General features: G+C 42.2%; 1 protein-coding gene across 2 annotated transcripts in view; it reads left to right on the top strand.

Annotated features, from left to right (window-relative positions):
• The window catches only part of LOC121303524 (endoglin-like), a 50,243-nt gene extending 33,168 nt beyond the window's left edge, over positions 1–17,075 (top strand). The window contains exons 5-13 of one of the 2 annotated variants that reach the window (XM_041234264.1): positions 1,606–1,789; positions 2,149–2,320; positions 3,641–3,746; positions 4,023–4,206; positions 7,620–7,765; positions 7,966–8,196; positions 8,943–9,006; positions 12,555–12,662; positions 13,545–17,075. In XM_041234264.1, coding sequence (XP_041090198.1) covers positions 1,606–1,789; positions 2,149–2,320; positions 3,641–3,746; positions 4,023–4,206; positions 7,620–7,765; positions 7,966–8,196; positions 8,943–9,006; positions 12,555–12,662; positions 13,545–13,663 — 1,314 coding nt within the window. In that variant the 3' untranslated portion in view covers positions 13,664–17,075. The other variant, XM_041234263.1, reaches the window with a different exon arrangement.
• The last annotated feature ends 108 nt before the right edge of the window (positions 17,076–17,183 follow it).

The following is a 17,183-nucleotide window of genomic DNA, read 5'->3' as shown; positions in this document are numbered from 1 at the left end:
TTTTGAGGCATAAGCAATTAGGAAATAACACTTACTACCCAGGAACAAAAAAAATAAAAAAAAAAATTGTTAAACGGTGTAATATTTAGTCAGTGTTTTCATATTATTGACCAAGAGTTCTCCTAGAAATTCTGTTAGCAAAGAGAAAAGGAACTTGAAGCGAGATGCCGCAGCAAACAAAGGAAGTGGAAGAACTGAGTAGAGAAGAGAGGCTGAAAAATAAGATGGGACAAAAAGTCAAGTGATTAGACTAGTGCTCATTATTATTACGTTAAGCTAGTATTATTAATATACTGGGTGACGGTACTGGAGAGCTGGGTAAGGAGTGATTAGACTAGTGCTCATTATTAAGGTGCAGGGTGATAACAACGCTGGAGAGCTGAAGATGAAGGCCAGTATAGAGAACTGTAGGACAGGATTACCCAATCACCTTCCTCCAAAGCCAAGCTTGCTCAGTATTGGTGGATTGGAGGAAATGCACTCTGCTTATGCAAGCCCTAAAGATCCTTTTCCTATTGGGCTCTGAGCCAAGACCTAGAGGAGACGCTTCAATAAAAAATAAAAAATAAATTGTCAGACTGCAGACCGCACTGACGCACACAACTTAAAAAAGGTCTTGTTTCCTGTCCCCACTCAGGAAAGACCTTGGCTCCACTGGGGTCACTCAGCAGGCTCTTGGCTGCTTTAGAAAAATAAACATTCCTTTTCAAACGATTGTGTCCAAGAATAAAGAAACGGTCCAGTTAGTCAGCAAGGCGCAGGGAGGGAGCTAATCGGCTGCAGTCTGGGTAATAGGACTGACTGGAGCTCAGCTGATTAACACACACACTCATTGATGTGGAGGGCAGCAGTGCTGGGATGCTAGGAACTCATTGTAGCTTTGCTTGCTATTAGAGTGTGGCAGTGCTGAAGCACGGAGTAGACAGGCTAGTGTTCTTTATCAGGTGCAGAATGAGAGTAAGCAGGACATTAGCCGGGGTCCTAACACCTGCTATACAGGTGCAGGGTGAACGGGCTGGAGAGACATGTGCGTATAGTGGGTTACCTATAACGTGTGAATAAAATACTCAAAATGAATGGTTTGATATACACAGAAGGGATTTTACAAGCTCTGTTTCATTTAAGAGATTGCCCTCTCCTCCTCTTTAATGATTCTTAACCTGAGTCAGTCGCATCATTGAAAAGGGCTCACAAGGATATATAGCCATTTTGGTTGGGTCAGTGTTTCCTTATTCGTTTGCCAGAACACTAAGATTCACGCTGGACGAATTGTCCACTTAAACAAAGTGTTTTGGTGGCTCCATGTTCAATTTTAAGTGCACTGTTTCACGGTGCAAAGCCAAAGGCAACTGTAAAGCCAGAGCACGCAGGAGTCTTATTTATTAAGATTATTGTCGCTTGCTAATTTTATATTTGCTTGGTTTCAAAATACCAGAAGGTGCTTTATTTCTTGTGGTTAAATTCTCAAGAGTTTAAATAAGGTTATAAGAGTGCACAAAAATGTTTAAAGGGCTAACTAAACAAGGTTGAGGAAATATATAAACTAGGTTAATATTAAGAAAAGAGGATTCTCATTTATTTCTTTCTTTTTTTCTTATTTTACAGTTGATAAGGTCGGAGTCCTGGATCACAATTACTGAACCAAATAACAGGGTGGACTTGAATCTTACCTCAGCCATTCAGTCAAATAGCAGTAGTCTTTTAGGCTGGGCAAAGAACCAGTTTGGCGCAGTGACATCCTTCACTGAGCTAATAGACCCCCAGACCATCACCTTCAATGCAGGGCGAGGTGAGTACCAGTTTCCCCATGCAATCTGCTGTTTTCCAGAGCTCTTTATTGCCGGTATAATAGTACACTAATGTCACGATATGTATCAAAATATGCAGGTCTCGATTCCATGTGATGGGCAACGTGTTTTAAGCATAATAAGATAAAACGATCATTTATTGATGGAGTATTTAGCTAAAAGACAAAAATGAATGAACCGTTGAGGTCTTCTGCATCACACACGTAGAACATGAACTGGGACTGTCTGGAAAACCAAATGGAGGTGTTCACTGTGGGGCATGACAGGAAAGAGCAGCAGCTGCATTATGACTCACCTCCCAGTCCATAGCTGTGTTTCTAATCTCTTTATCCAACTGCAGGCCATTCTCAAGATTGTGAACTGCAGACAGACTTTACCCAAGGGAAGTACCTGGAATACCAGCCTGTAATAAGCACGGTGGAAGTGAAATTTTGCAGGATCCCAATGCCATCAGAGGTGAAAGAGGAAGTACACATTATTAGGCATCTGCCCGTGGACACCATGATACCAAGGTACGAAATGTTACTGTTTTGGAGCTTGCTGAGGTACAAAGCTGGAGAGCTGAATGTTTAGATGAGTGTTTTTTATTAGGGTGCAGGGTGACCGTGCTGCAGAGCTGAATGGAGTGTTTGGACTAGTGCTTTGTATTAGGATGCAGGGTGACCGTGCTGCAGAGCTGAATGGAGTGTTTAGGGTAGTGCTTTGTATTATGATGCAGGATGGCCTCGCTGGAGAGCTGAGAATGCTACCTGGTTCATGTACTTTGATGTATGGTGTGTTCTGAATGTTTCTGCAATGTGTTTGCTGCTTCCATCATTTCTGGTTCTTGTAGCGGGCTGCTGTTAGCTCTTTATCCCTGGGATCCAGTAGTTCTGGTAGGTACAGTATTATAGACTGCTGAGGATCTTTCAGCCAATCAGAGCATCAATTTTGTCTGCCGTAGCCACAACAAACAAAACCCATTCATGACATCATTGAGTATATTCTCAGGGTTCACATCACCTGCTTGAAAAATCATACCTGAAGCGTCTCTCTGAATTCAAAACAGTGACACCACAGTCAGCCACTTCATTATTCTCTTCATCAAAGTTTGTTATAATAGAAACAATAATAGTTGGAGTCTGTTAGTTATATATCACTGATAAAGCTGTATATACTAGAGTTGAAGGATGAGACGAGCATGTGTAAGGGTTAAATGGGCATTCGTATCATGTGAACATATCTCAGCTTCCAGATCATTTCTATCCCCTCATACACAGTCCTGTCACCATGTGCTATATCCAGGTTACAGCTCCATAAGTATGCATTATTGAACAGAACTACTGAAAGGACCAATAAAAGGTGAGGCGACTCTGAAAGATGCACTGTGCTACACTCAATCGCTGGGTGCATCCACGAGAAAGCTGAGAACAGGACACTGGATAATGTGAATGCAGTGCTAGGGTTCCATGCATACTGTTAGCAGAGCACCTTTTTACTTCAATTTTATGAAACTTTCAACACTACTATTTTTGTTTATAGATATGTAAAATAAAAATACAGGTTTAAAGTGCAGAGAGGGAAATGAAGGAGGTGTGATGTTGTGTAACTGAAATGTGGTGTAGGGGAGGAGGAGAAGGAGAGAATGAGCAGGCATACAGTGGAGGACCTAACAGTGGGGCTTCTGAATTTCAGCAAGCTTATAATTTAACACAGCATGACATCATACATACTGTATATTTTTGTTGAAAAAAGTTAAATAAAATTGAGGTTTTTATACAAGCTCAGAGAACAAATGAAACACTGAGCTCTTTTTTTTTCTTATAGTAATCCTAATGCTTTATTTTTTACAGATTAATCGAAGTGAATTTCACCCCTCATAATCCTGCAACTCTAATTCTGCAAGGTCCTGACAATACAACATGGAAAATCGTATCTCACGTTGTTTGTAAATTCAAGGTAAAAGGAAATAGACATCTGTGTTTTAGGTTCTAATGACTAGGCCACACTGCCTCCCAATCGTTCAGTTCTTACCACTAGGCCACACTGCCCTTATCTCTAGCCACTAGGCCAAATTTCCTCCCAGTCACTTAGCTCTAACCACTAGGCCACACTGCCTTCCATTCTCTGGGCCCTAACTACTAGGCTACACTCTTGTTACACTATGTATTTGTTTCTTAATCTACATTTTTGTATTAATTTCTTGTTTTTTATTTGTTTCTATGTTTTATACAGTCTAACAACACAGTAATTGCAATGGGTTTTGAATTTGTGCCCGGATTTCCCAAATTCCCAGCCTCATATGAGGGTCTCCTGAAATTTGCAGAGGCAGACAACAATACTGCTCCTGCTTCCTACACAGAGATATCAACAGACTCAAAAAGGCTAAAATTGTATATGAACATTACAACCGATACAGGTATGTGCACAGTACTCGTACTACAACTACCACAGAACAAGGCTGATAGTGTGGGTGGGTGGGTTACTGTATAGTGTGTAATATTGACATTGACACATACAAAATAAATCTGCAGTCTGTGCTGCTTTTCTGTAAATAGATCAACATGTATCTCTCTTTATTTTGTTTAAACTGATACTGCTCATAGGAATAGTTCAATTATGAAGCAAATTATGACACCAAACCACGCAGCTGCAATGGTCACCCAGATCCTTGAAGCAGCCTCCTGGCTGCTCTGCAGTGTAGCTGGTACCTGCCATGAGCACACATTCAGCCCTGACGTCTGTTTGACAGCAGCTATTACCAGACACATTGAATCTACCAGTCTTGGAAGTGGCCACTGAAGAAGCACATTTAACAGGGTAAAATGTCCCAGAACATTCTGCACCTTGTACTCATTGGATATCATTAATCTGTGGTCCCACTTCATATGTGCTACATATTGATTATTAAAATCCTTATTTTCATCTATTAGATGAATCTGTTAAGAGATACCAAGATATGTCATAAGAAAACCGTCACAATTATTTGTATTGCATTACTATCTGGACTCACCCAGCATGTAATTCTCATTGGGATATTATCTATATGGCAAATAGAGGGCTGCTGTAATCCAGGATTCGATCCGTTTGCTGCTCTTATGTGATTTCCATTTGCTTCAGTTAAGCGCCTATTCATGGCAGGATGTTGTAAATAGTAGAGGAGCATCACCAATGCTTTGAAAAACTCATCCATAACTATAAAACAGTCAATCACTGGACATGTAGAAATACAAACACAGTCAATCCTCATTGAAATGAACTGGACATGTAGAAATACAAACACAGTCAGTTGTCATTGAGACTTAGCAGTGTCTTATTGTGAGTTCCATTTTGTAGAGTATTCATTTCAAACACATTTCCTGTTTGTGTGAATTATATTGCAACCCCCCAGGGAAGAATAGTGCTTCTTGACTGTATTTTAGTGCTGTTTTGGTACTACGGATCCTGTGATGCATTTCGAGTTGTCACAGACACAGTTTTTGAGTTGCCACAGTGGTCCCGCATCAGTGTCGTTTCCATGGATTGAAATGAGTAGCAGTGCATTTTCCTTGCAGACACAACTGGAGGTGTTGAAAGCAGTGGATAATGCACCACTGTATAAGAAAAAGAAAGATGTTACTGCAGATTTCAACATTCCCACAAACACAACCATTCTGAAAAAACGGGATACTGTACAATGATACAGGTCTGTGATCAGCAAACTGTGGATGCAGTTCGTCAGCATTGCTCAATACCCTGATGTTGAGGACACTGCTTTTGTGGGTTCCAGTTATCAGATGGTGCCTGTATCTGGGATGTGTAATAATGTTGCGTTATAGATTTTCACTAAGTACAGTACTGCACATGCAGTATGTTGTAACTTAGTTTAGTTAGTTTTTGCCATGTGTACTTTTAAAGAGTTCACTTACAAACATATTTTCAATAAAATGCAGTGTACTTTTAAATGTATAATATTTTTCATTGTACTGTGATTGAAAATTGATTGTGTAACTTGAGTGAAAACTTCTGCATTTGGCTGTACTTGTCTTTGACTATGACTAAACTGATAAAGACTTGAACAATGTTGTCAAATAACTTTACTAGGATTTCCGCTTAAGCTTTTCAAGCTGCACAGGCATTACTTTTGTTGCCATAATAAAGGTGTGTTTGGTGTTCCAAGCTCTGCATGTACAGTGCCTGTAGGAAGTATTCACACACACACACACACACACACACACACACACACACACACACACACACACACACACACACACACACACACACACACACACACACACACACACATGTTTTCACAGTTTGTTGTGTTACAACCTGCATTTAAATGGGATTTTTTTTTTCTTTGATTTACACAACCTACTCAACACTTTCAAATAAATAAATACCTGAAAATTAGATAAGTATTCACCCCCTTTGCTATTGCACTCTTAAATAAGCTCAGGTGCAACCAGTTGCCTTCAGAATTCACACAGTTAAATGGAGTCCATCTGTGTGCAATAAAAGTGGTTCACATGGTTTCAGATTAAATACACCTGTCTCTGTAAGGTCCCACAGTTGGGTAGTGCATTCAAAGCAAAGATACTACCATGAAGACCAAGGAGCTTTCAGAACAACTCCGGGATAAAGTTGTGGAAAGGCAGAGATTAGGGCAGGGGTATAAAAAGATTTCAAAGTCATTGAATATCCTTTGGAGCACAGTTAAGTCGATCATTCAGAAGTGGAAGGTATACGGCACCACCCAGAATCTGCTTAGAGCAGCCGGGTGAGAAGGGCATTGGTCAGAGAAGCCACCAAGAGGCCAATGACAACTGTGAAAGACCTACAGCGTTCCATGGCTGAGATGGGAAAAACTGTCCATGTGTCAACAATAGCTCAGGTACTCCACAAATCTGGCCTGTATGGAAGAGTGGCAAGAAGGAAGCCATTTCTGAAAGAAGACCATGTAAAATCCCACTTGGAATTTGCAAAAAGGCATGTGGGAGAAAAGATGTGGCAAAATATTCTGTGGTCCAGTGAAACAAAAATGTAACTATTTGGCCAAATGCAAAGCGTTATGTCTGGCGCAAACCCAACACAGCACATCACCCAGGTAACACCACCAATACTGTGAAGCATGGTGGTGGCAGCATCATACTGTGGGGATAGAGGGCAAAATGGATGGCACTAAATACAGGCAAATCCTTGAAAAACCTGCTTCAGTCTGCAAAAGACCTAAGACTGGGACGGAGAATCACCTTTCAGCAGGACAATGACCCCAAGCACACAACCAAAGTGACACTGGAGTGGCTTAAAAACAAGAAAGTGAATATCCTAGAGTGGCCCAGTCAAAGCCCGGACTTGAATCCGATTGAGAATCTGTGGCAAGACTTGAAGATTGCTGTCCACCAACGATCCCCATCCAACTTGACAGAGCTTGAACAATTTTGCCAAGAAGAATGGGCAAATATTGCACGATCCAGATGTGCAAACCTGGTAGAGACTTTGCCCTAAAGACTAACAGCTGGAATTGCTGCCAAAGGTGGTTCTACCAAGTATTGACTCAGGAGGATGAATACTTATTTAACCAAGACATTTCAGGGTTTTTTTTTTTATTTTTCATTAACTGTTGTTTCACAGTAAAAATTCTCTTGCCGCTTCAAAGTGTTGAGTAGGTTGTGTAAATCAAAGGAAAAAAATCCCATTTAAATGCATCAAGATTTCAGGTTGTAACACAACAAACTGTGAAAACGTCCAAGGGGGGGTGAATACTTACTATAGGCACTGTAGTTGCACAGATGACAATTAGTGAGACTTCTTGTAAATTACATTTCTAATTCATGCCAGTGTTTTCCATAGACCCCCAGCTATCCAGCACAAGTGTGCAGACCACCACCAGTCCAGGCAAACTGGAGACGACAATGCACCTTTACCTTTCCCCGGACTACAGGAGCCCATCGGAGGGGGTTGTGGAAGTGCAGAGCAACAAAACAGTATACGCAGAGGTACAGCATACTAGCAGGCTTGTGCATCAGCTCACAATTTGCATTTCATTCGTTTTTTAATCTGGAAATCTGTGCGAGATTCCTAGATTTTCTAATGGCCCCTGCATTTGATATTTTTTTAACAAGGCTGAAATCTATATTTGTATCAATTTTAAGTGTCAGGATTACGAAAGTAACGCCAAAGTTGAAACTCTCTCAAGGTCTCAACCAGCCTTTCAATGGAGGGTGCTCAACTGGATATCGAGAACTGCTCTCTCCACGCAAGAGCACTCGGGACAGAGGTAAAAAGCTTGGATATTAAGAAGGAGACCTGCAACCCCAAGACGTGCTCCCGCAGGAGGTTCAGCTTCACCTTAAAACCTGTCCAGGAGCACCACAGCCAGCGCTGGGACCTCCAGTGCTTCACTGCTGTCTCCGTTGTGTCTCACCTGGTCAGTATTGTAACAGGCGTGGTGTGTAGCTGCATTGAGTGACTGAGTGAGTGAGTGAGTGAGCGAGTGAGTGCGTGCCACAAATAGGGGCTTACAATTCAAATGCATATGCATTGCATGTCAAAAAAACTGTCAGAGTACAGCAGTGACACCATTGCATCAGCTGGTACAGGGGGATATGTATCCTGTATTAATGTGCTCATCCCCTGGACTGCTACCTGCTTTACTCAAACCAGAATTATTAGAATAGCATTTGAAATATCTCTCTGCTGTCCTCATTTTTTATTGGTATTCCAAATCCAGTTCTTCTGCAGTAACATAACACAGTGCAGTTTGGATTAACACAGTCGCAGCAAGTCTGTGGTGTCGTCTGCTTCAAGGATCAAGTCTGGTTTTGTCTCAGATTGGAAGTAGAACATAACTGAAAATCCAGGACATTAAAAAAGGGAAGACCATATTACTTATCATACATAGCCATGCCTAGTGTACTTGGAAACGGTCTTACTCTGTAATCTAGGATCCTGTATTTCTTAACTGATATATCTAGCAGTTTTTCCCCAGGGGGTATTTTTTTTTCCTTTTAGTTATTTGCACTCATAACATTGTATGTTGTTCTGTACATTTTCACATCTATGACGAGTGTGAGGCAACCTTACCAATGTGCTAAGCTCTCTTCACTGCTGAATGGCAGAGGGTTTGGGTGAAATTTCACAATAGTAAAACTTTTTCTCTGGTTCCTTTATTAGATTTCAAGAGAAAGAGTAGAGAGAGGCCTGAAAATCATCAAAGCGATTTCTCCCTTGCCACCCAGTAAGTGTGAAAATGTATTTTTTGATTTGTAGTACTCGGTCTGTACAAACCACTGTTCTACCTCCAGAACTACAGTGCTGTAACAGAAGCGGAACTGGTCCTGAGGAGTTCTGTTCCCTCAGTGCCCCATAGTGGTTACTGTACACATTTGTTTTTACCTGATGTGTGTATTTTTCACAAAACTGACACAAATACAAGCCAGCTGAGCAGAAGTGCCACTATTCCAATGGTCAGCTGCTGATGATATTGCTAGGCACCACCCATTGGAACGGTCTGGGATTTAGTGCAGTGTGCAGGGTGTAAAGCAGGTCTGGGTGCACCACACCCCACACAGTGATGCTTCTGATTGCTCAGTATTTGTGACAGTGCTTGTATTTTCCCTCCAGTACTGTGTATGGAAAAACCATTGTATTTGAGCTGATTTTGCATATCTCAGGACGCTGCTTGAAAAGATGGCCAGTAATAACTATTGAACCACCTGAAATAGCATGATGTTCCAGTGCTTTGTGTCAGTAAGTGGTGGAGGTGTAGGGACACATGAAGATGCACGCATGTGCTGAGCCAGATCCCTACAAAGGGAAATTTGGTGTCATTTTTTATCCTTAAAAGAAATACAGATTTTGCACCTTCTTGATTATTTTTCCTGTTTTTTTTATATTTCTTCTTTATTGAGATGACCCTCTGGTTTCCCTTCTGTGGGCCATTATCTTTGTGTTTGCTCAACATTTTGTTCCATAACACTGCTCATCATATTTTGTTTCTGTAAAAAAGGCCCCCTCCCTCCTTCTCCCCCGCCACCACCTTTTCTGAACACTAGATTTCCTCGTCTCCTCGGCCAGCCGCAGTTTCCATGCCGACAGTGTATGATGTCAGTGGCCGTTGCCATGGCGAGGGGTCAGGAGCTGACTGAGGAAGGAGTGTATGCTGACCTTATGGCTGCAATCAGAGATGATGAGTCTATGGGGGATTTATTGTGTCTCTGGCTTGGACAACCGCCATTCCAAACTGAGACCTCCGTCCTATTGTTACAGTTACACAAAGGCAAGAGAGTTAGACAGAGCTGCATTCCTCAGGGTGTCAAGATAGGGCCAGCAGAAGTATCTAACAGGGGGGTTAGGTGGTGCACTAAACTTATACAACTGAAGACCTTGGTTAGAATCTGAATAGGCTTGGCTCTGTCGAACTCCAGGGACAACATTAACTAAAGCTTGCATCGCATTTCAGTTCCACATGGCCGGACACAATCTCTACAAGGTTGACTGCCTGGACAAAACTTTGCTGCACAGTTCTTGCACCGCATGTCTTTAACTGTCCTGATACAGAAGACGTTGTATAATGAGGTCCTTTTAGTTATTCTGTTATTGATCTGAAATAACAAGTGCACATGTTAGGTGATACCTGTAATACTGGGATTAAAAGAAAGGCAAGAATGTATAATGTGCATCATTTTTTTCTGAGAAAATGTGTGTCTTTTTGTGTTTGTTTCATACTAAGTAAACAACATGAATGGTTACGAATTCAGCCTAATTAGAAATGAGTGCTGTAGCAATTGTAAAGAGTGAACTTGTGTAAGCTGGAACCCTTTGGAAACAGGCCATTATTATTAAACTGTCAATGATCAGTGAAAAGCAGGATTCAGAGGCTTCAATAACACTTTAAAGAACATATTTTTGCAAATAACCATTGCTGATTAAACTGACCACAGGTCTGAACCTCTCCTGATTGGAGTTTGAAATGTTTGGACAGTCGTTCTGCTTTCCAACTCCGCCTTCCTTCCTGTTTTGTACAGTTCTCTGGGGAATATGTGAGCTTACCGGATCGAAAACAACCTTACCAGAATGCAGAGCAGTGTTTGTGTACACATGCTTAAAAACTTTAATCATACACTCCCAGGGTAGAACAGTGATACATATAATCAGTATTTTACATTAGGGAGGACTTCAAACCTTTTTTCATTTAGAGTTAAGAAAAACAACCATTAAAAAAAATTACAAAATTCAAACCTAAAAAGCCATTAAATAAATTAGATTTTTTTTTTAGTTACCTACTCCAGTAAAAATGTTTAAAAATCATCTCCCATTAGTCCACATTGAGATCTGTAGATTATTTTTTATAGATATAGACTTGGATAAAGCCTCAGTTTGCACCAACACCACATCCCTGGGTCAGCAGACACATAGAGCGCTTCCATATCCAGTACTGACAGCCTTAGAATCCTTCATCTGGATCAACAAGGTAGAGGTCGGGTCAGGTCAGGGGTGCCGTTGTGAAAGGCGTAAACACTTTAATTAGGAAGACTACTGGACGCCCCCAGCCTGAGACAAACCACGCATTTCCTGTAGGTGTCCTCATACAAGGGATGAAAGAGCAGTAAAGTGTGTCTGAGCAGAAAGTTTCCTGTTATTTCTTTGTTGTTTAGCCTTCATGTCTGTTTTTTCCTTTCTTCTTGTTGGTTTTGAATTGTAATGCTCAGGAACAGAGAAGGGAAGCAAGCTGAGACCAGTCAGTACCCACGCCTGCGCAATCTTCTCCGCACACCTCAATCTTTTATTTATTTCATTTATTTTAAAAAAATATATCTTAAAAGTGGGACACAAGCTACTGTTGAGCAAAACAAGTAGCTTTTGAATGAGAAACTAGACTGGAACACCAGTGCATGTGAAAGCAGGAAGCATGGTACAGATTCATTTTATGCAGTGTAGGGTTATTTGGCTGAGTTTAACACCAGCAACAGAGTGCGACCCCAGCATGAGCTAATAACGCACTCACACAGACCAAGCAGAGTAAGACCCCACAACAAGCAACACACAACTTTATAACTCTGGCAGAAAGAAACTGCTCATCAGAGATTATAAAAGATACCCATGTGTGATAAATAAGACTTGAGTGGACACCCCTCTGGGTGGAGCGGTATTATATTCTCATATCACACACCGCACTGTTCTTCATGTGTATGAAGTTCAACAAAACGTCAGTCATATGTCAAGGTGTGTGCCTCAGTCAGGTCAGTGGTAGAACACCATGTACACTGAAAATATATTGATTTTTTTAAAGCGATTTAAAGCGTTTTACATGGCTACATGGCATTATAGTTATAGTTGGATAAAGAAACAATATCTGTTGTTAGTAAGGTTGACTTGCAGTTCTGTGCATCTGTTTAAATTCTGTTCAACAAGTTCATGCAAATTTAAAACAGCGTGTCTGTACTGGAGAGGAAATGCACAGCCGCACTGTGTCTGTATTGGAGAGGAGAAGCACAGCCCCACTGTGTCTGTATTAGAGAGAAGAAGCACAGGCGTTCCCTCCCTGCCCTGCCTCACAGCCCACTGTGTCTGTATTGGAGAAGCACATGCGTTCTCTCCCTGCCCTGCCTCACAGCCCCACTTGCTATTGGAGAAGCACAGCCCCACTGTGTCTGTATTGAAGAAGCACAGGTGTTCCCTCCCTGCCCTGCCTCACAGCCCCACTGTGTCTTGTGTTGGAGAGGAGGAGCACAGACATTCCATCCCTGCCCTGCCTCTCAGCCCCACTGTATTTCTTTGTTGCAGGGGAATTCCATGGCCTGGAACTGGGAGCAGTGCTGGGAATCGCCTTTGCATCCTTCCTCATCGGAGCCTGCCTGACTGGGGCTCTGTGGTTCATCCACACACACACTGGTATGTACAACCAGGGAGACACCACCCCGGAGGGGGCCAGTAAGGGGCAAAGAAAGGACTGGAATCGATGCAGTAACTTTGTTCAATATTTGGTTTTACAGACCTGGTATAGCACTAATCTTGTAGAACAATTTTTGTGATAATTTGTGAAACCAAACCCGTTAAGTCTTGCATTTAACTATTTAATTTTATTGTAAAAAGAAAAAAACAATGCCGATCTTTTGTGATTTAATTTAGCTTTATAGTTTATTCATGCATTCATAACTGCCACAAGCCATTCTGAAGCAACCAATTAAAATGTGGGATTTTCAGAATTTCACCACGCTGCTTAAATCAAATTGCTTTTGCTGTTCTCACATGGGAAGACATGCTGTGTAATATCACTTACTGTGAGCACACCAAATTCCACCATCCTGATCCTGACTGATACTACTGCATAACTCATTGCTGCCAGTGCTTCAATACATTGAAAACTACACAGCCACCAAAACAAATACTGCAGCAAGGTTATTCACTTTAGCTTATTAGCACTCAGCAATAAAGTGATTAACTGCAATGCTTAGTTAATGCTTATCTAAAATAAATTTTTATATATATATATATATATATATATATATATATATATATATATATATATATATATATATATATATATATATATATATATATAAAAATTAACTTCCTCATGAATTTCTTCACTTATAATTGAAAACGGAACACACACTAAAGCTAATGCAATACTGGACCATGTTCACAAATCTTAAAAACTCTTCATTTCACCTTGGGTGAGAGCACAAACACTTTCTGGTAAATGGTAAAGCAGCAGCAATGATTTCATACTGACATGTTTTTTTCTTGTTGCTGTTGCCACTGATTGCCCAGGTTCTACAGTGAAGCGGCAGCCAGTGCCCACCATACCCCCTGCGTCTGAGAACAGCAGCGCAAACCACAGTATCGGGAGCACCCAGAGCACCCCCTGCTCCAGCAGCAGCATGGCATAGGGAGCCCGTCCTCTCCCCTGCCTGGCATAGGGAGCCCGTCCTCTCCCCCTACCTGGCATAGGGAGCCCATCCTGTCCCCCTACCTGGCATAGAGAACCCATCCTGTCCCCCTACCTGGCACAAGGAGCCCGTCCTCTCACCTTCCTGGCATAGGGAGCTCGTCCTCTCCCCTGCCTGGCATAGGGAGCCCGACTTCTCCCCCTACCTGGCACAGGGTGCCTGTCCTCTCATCTTCCTGGCATAGGGAGCCCGTCCTGTCCCCTGATTGGCATAGGGAGCCCGTCCTCTCCCCTGCTTGGCATAGGGAGCTCGTCTTCTCCCCTGCCTGGCATAGAGAGCCCGTCCTCTCCCCTGCCTGGCATAGAGAGCCCGTCCTCTCCCCCTACCTGGCATAGGGAGCCCATCTTGTCCCCCTACCTGGCACAAGGAGCCCATCCTCTCCCCTGCCTGGCACAGGGAGCCCGTCCTCTCACCTTCCTGGCATAGGGAGCCCATCCTCTTCCCTGCCTGGCACAGGGAGCCCGTCCTCTCACCTTCCTGGCATAGGGAGCTCGTCCTCTCCCCTGCCTGGCATAGGGAGCCCGACCTCTTCCCCTACCTGGCACAGGGAGCTTGTCCTCTCACCTTCCTGGCATAGGGAGCCCGTCCTCTCCCCTGTCTGGCATAGGGAGCCCGTCCTCTCCCCTGCCTGGCATAGGAAGCCCATCTTCTCCTCTCCTTCCCGGACACCCGTACACCGCTGCAAGCCACGGGGCAGGGGGACCTTCCACGTGCCCTACTGGACACAAGACCTTGTTCGATGGAGCAACTTACGGAAACCAATATAGGAAACACAAAGCCCGTCTCTCAGAAGCCAACAGCAAATACAACTTTAAAAGCAGCTTAAAAAGCTAAACCAATTATAAACGACTTTCCTCCTTGAGGGGAATGACAAAAACAGCAGCACTTCTGAAACAGCAATAACCTTATTGAACCTTGTTACCAGCAACAGACCGCAGAAGAACTAGACATTTGCAAACATTCATATACTATGCACATAAAAAACAGCCTTGATCCTACAGAGTCTTTTATAATAAAGGACGTAATCATGAATACAGGCAGGTTTAGTAGCTATATCAGGACACTTGAAAATCCCAGAGAAATGAACGTGGTTCATTTGATCAGCCTTCACACAGCTTGAAGCTCCATGTTGAGCTCACATGTTTAGAAGGATCTCTTTGAATATAATGGGAGTCAGGAGCAAGGATATCCAGTGTGATATTGCAATTCTCCCACTACGAGTCAGCAGGTAAGGCCTGGCTTTTGGCTTGACCCTTACAATCGGGGGGGGGGGGGGGGGGGGGGGGGTGTCAACGCAGCAACAGTAGCTTAAAGAGAGTTTTGAGATCATCTAAATGTTTCTATGTTTCATTTCGCACCAGTGTAATGCCCCACTGTGTGTATTCTGCATGGTATGCCTGTTTTGTTGTTTAGCTTATTTTTTGTCATTGCTTCTGAAAAGACTCCTCAGGGTTGATTGCTGGCACTTAAGGAGGGGAGGCATATTAGTCCTGTGCTGTGGACTGCACCCTGTGCAACACTGATATGCTTCACCATCTCATTTGCCTGCAATCAAAGCATTGTTTTGCTGATAAGCATGGTAAATAATAATCTCAGCAGAAACAACAGAGAATCATACAGAACACGCATTATAGGATATAAAGTGTGGAGAAATGTAGATTATATGAAGTACCTTTCAGGGCCCAGCAGAGAATCTGTAGCTTTGTTTCCACTGCCCAGACCCCTCTCATTGAGCACTATGCCTGTGACTGGCCCCCATTCCCTTCTCAAGGAGCTTCATTCAGGGCTCAGTATTGTAAGATGGAGTGTGAGCGGGATCTGGGCATGGAAACACAGCTTTCAAGTCCTGACAGTGAGACAAGGGCACAAGCAGTCTTGGGCAGCATGCATGTGCCTCTTCAAACAATGTAATGCTGTGCACAGCTCTGCTCACTGCTTCCTAACTACCTAATCCCTGCTGCACTACAGTGTTTCTTCAGAGGCAGACCGTAAAAAATAAAGTACCAATATAAAAAAAAAAAAATTAATATGGCTGCCACGTTATTCTTAAATTAGGCCTCGACTAAGTACTGTACATATTGTTGAAAAACTACCTAACAGTTATTCTTTATGCTAAATAAAGTAGCTATATTTTATGTGATGTTTTTAATTTGTTTAATGTTGTGATGGGTCAGCTTTTTAAAAATGTTGTGAAACTAAAGGGAAATAACACCATTTACTGCAATTACATGAACTCACCTTCTGGGGGCACTACTGATTATTATCCAGTAGCAGTAACTTATTTGTTATAATGTGACTGTTTGTTTTTGCAAAACCAAGTTTGAGTTAGTGCAATATGTAATTTCATGCTCTCAGAAGAAAGGCAGCTTTGTGTTCTCTATGCAGTGGCATTTCCAGTGACCGTTCATGTTGAATGTTATTCTGTCCTGTCTCATTGTAATATATCTGCAGTGTGGCCCAGTGCTTGTGGTGTTGTGCCTAATCTCACACTGCCCAATTCAAAGTCCCCATGCATCAAACTGAGAAGAATTGCAATATGGTATAGTGTACATCAGTGCCATTGCCATCATGAAAAGGACAGCCCTACATCCAGGGTTACAGTATAGTGTTCTGTACGTCCAAAATGCAACACACTTCCATGTGGGTACAAGCCTCCATAGATGCCCAGATTCAGTTTCTTGTCAATAATGGCCTGTGCACATTTAAATTCAATTCACCCGTCAGTGATTGGCTTGCCTAATTGTACCCAGGGATTTCTGAAATTATTTTTAAAAATGTATTTAACAAAATCCGGCAGAACATTTGCACATAATATAATATATTTGGCTCCCTGTAATTTTTTGATACGTTAAAACAAAGTGAACTACAAAGCTGGGCCAACACCCACGCTCACTGGCCATTACTCTCACCTGTAAAACAGCCACAAAACATGTTCAGTTTGCTTGAGCAGATCGCTCCAAAGTAGAACCTGCAAACTGTAAAACACACACAACAACTTTCTTATCACGGATCTATGGACCCAGCTACACAGAGAAATCACTATTGTGCTACACGCACCCACAACACTGGGCCAGGACTCCTTTGATCCCATACCCCCAGTGAGCTCTGAAGACACTCCTCCAGTTTGGATGCCAGTGTATTTCAGATAAAGGGGTTGTTCTGTACTTGACACTGTAGCCTGTGTCACTCTTGCATGTTTCAGAAAGTGCTTTGTCCCCCCCCATCCTGAGTGAAGCCTCATAAGTTGGCCCAGTTAAAATGTATGTGTATTGTTAAACCATCTTAAATATATTGTAATTGTGTACTGACATTCATAAAGAAACATAACTAATAAAAATCGCTAGTGAGCTTGTTTTCAGTCTCTTGTTTCATTTAATAGAACAAACTGAAACAACAAAAAAGGTTAATCATTGGTTTCTACAAAACTGTGTCTAGATGCATGAAAACGTATTCCAAAAAA

This window comes from Polyodon spathula, chromosome 33, assembly GCF_017654505.1.
Source record: "Polyodon spathula isolate WHYD16114869_AA chromosome 33, ASM1765450v1, whole genome shotgun sequence".
Lineage (NCBI taxonomy): Eukaryota > Metazoa > Chordata > Actinopteri > Acipenseriformes > Polyodontidae > Polyodon > Polyodon spathula.
This window is presented reverse-complemented; position numbering and strand designations above follow the sequence as displayed.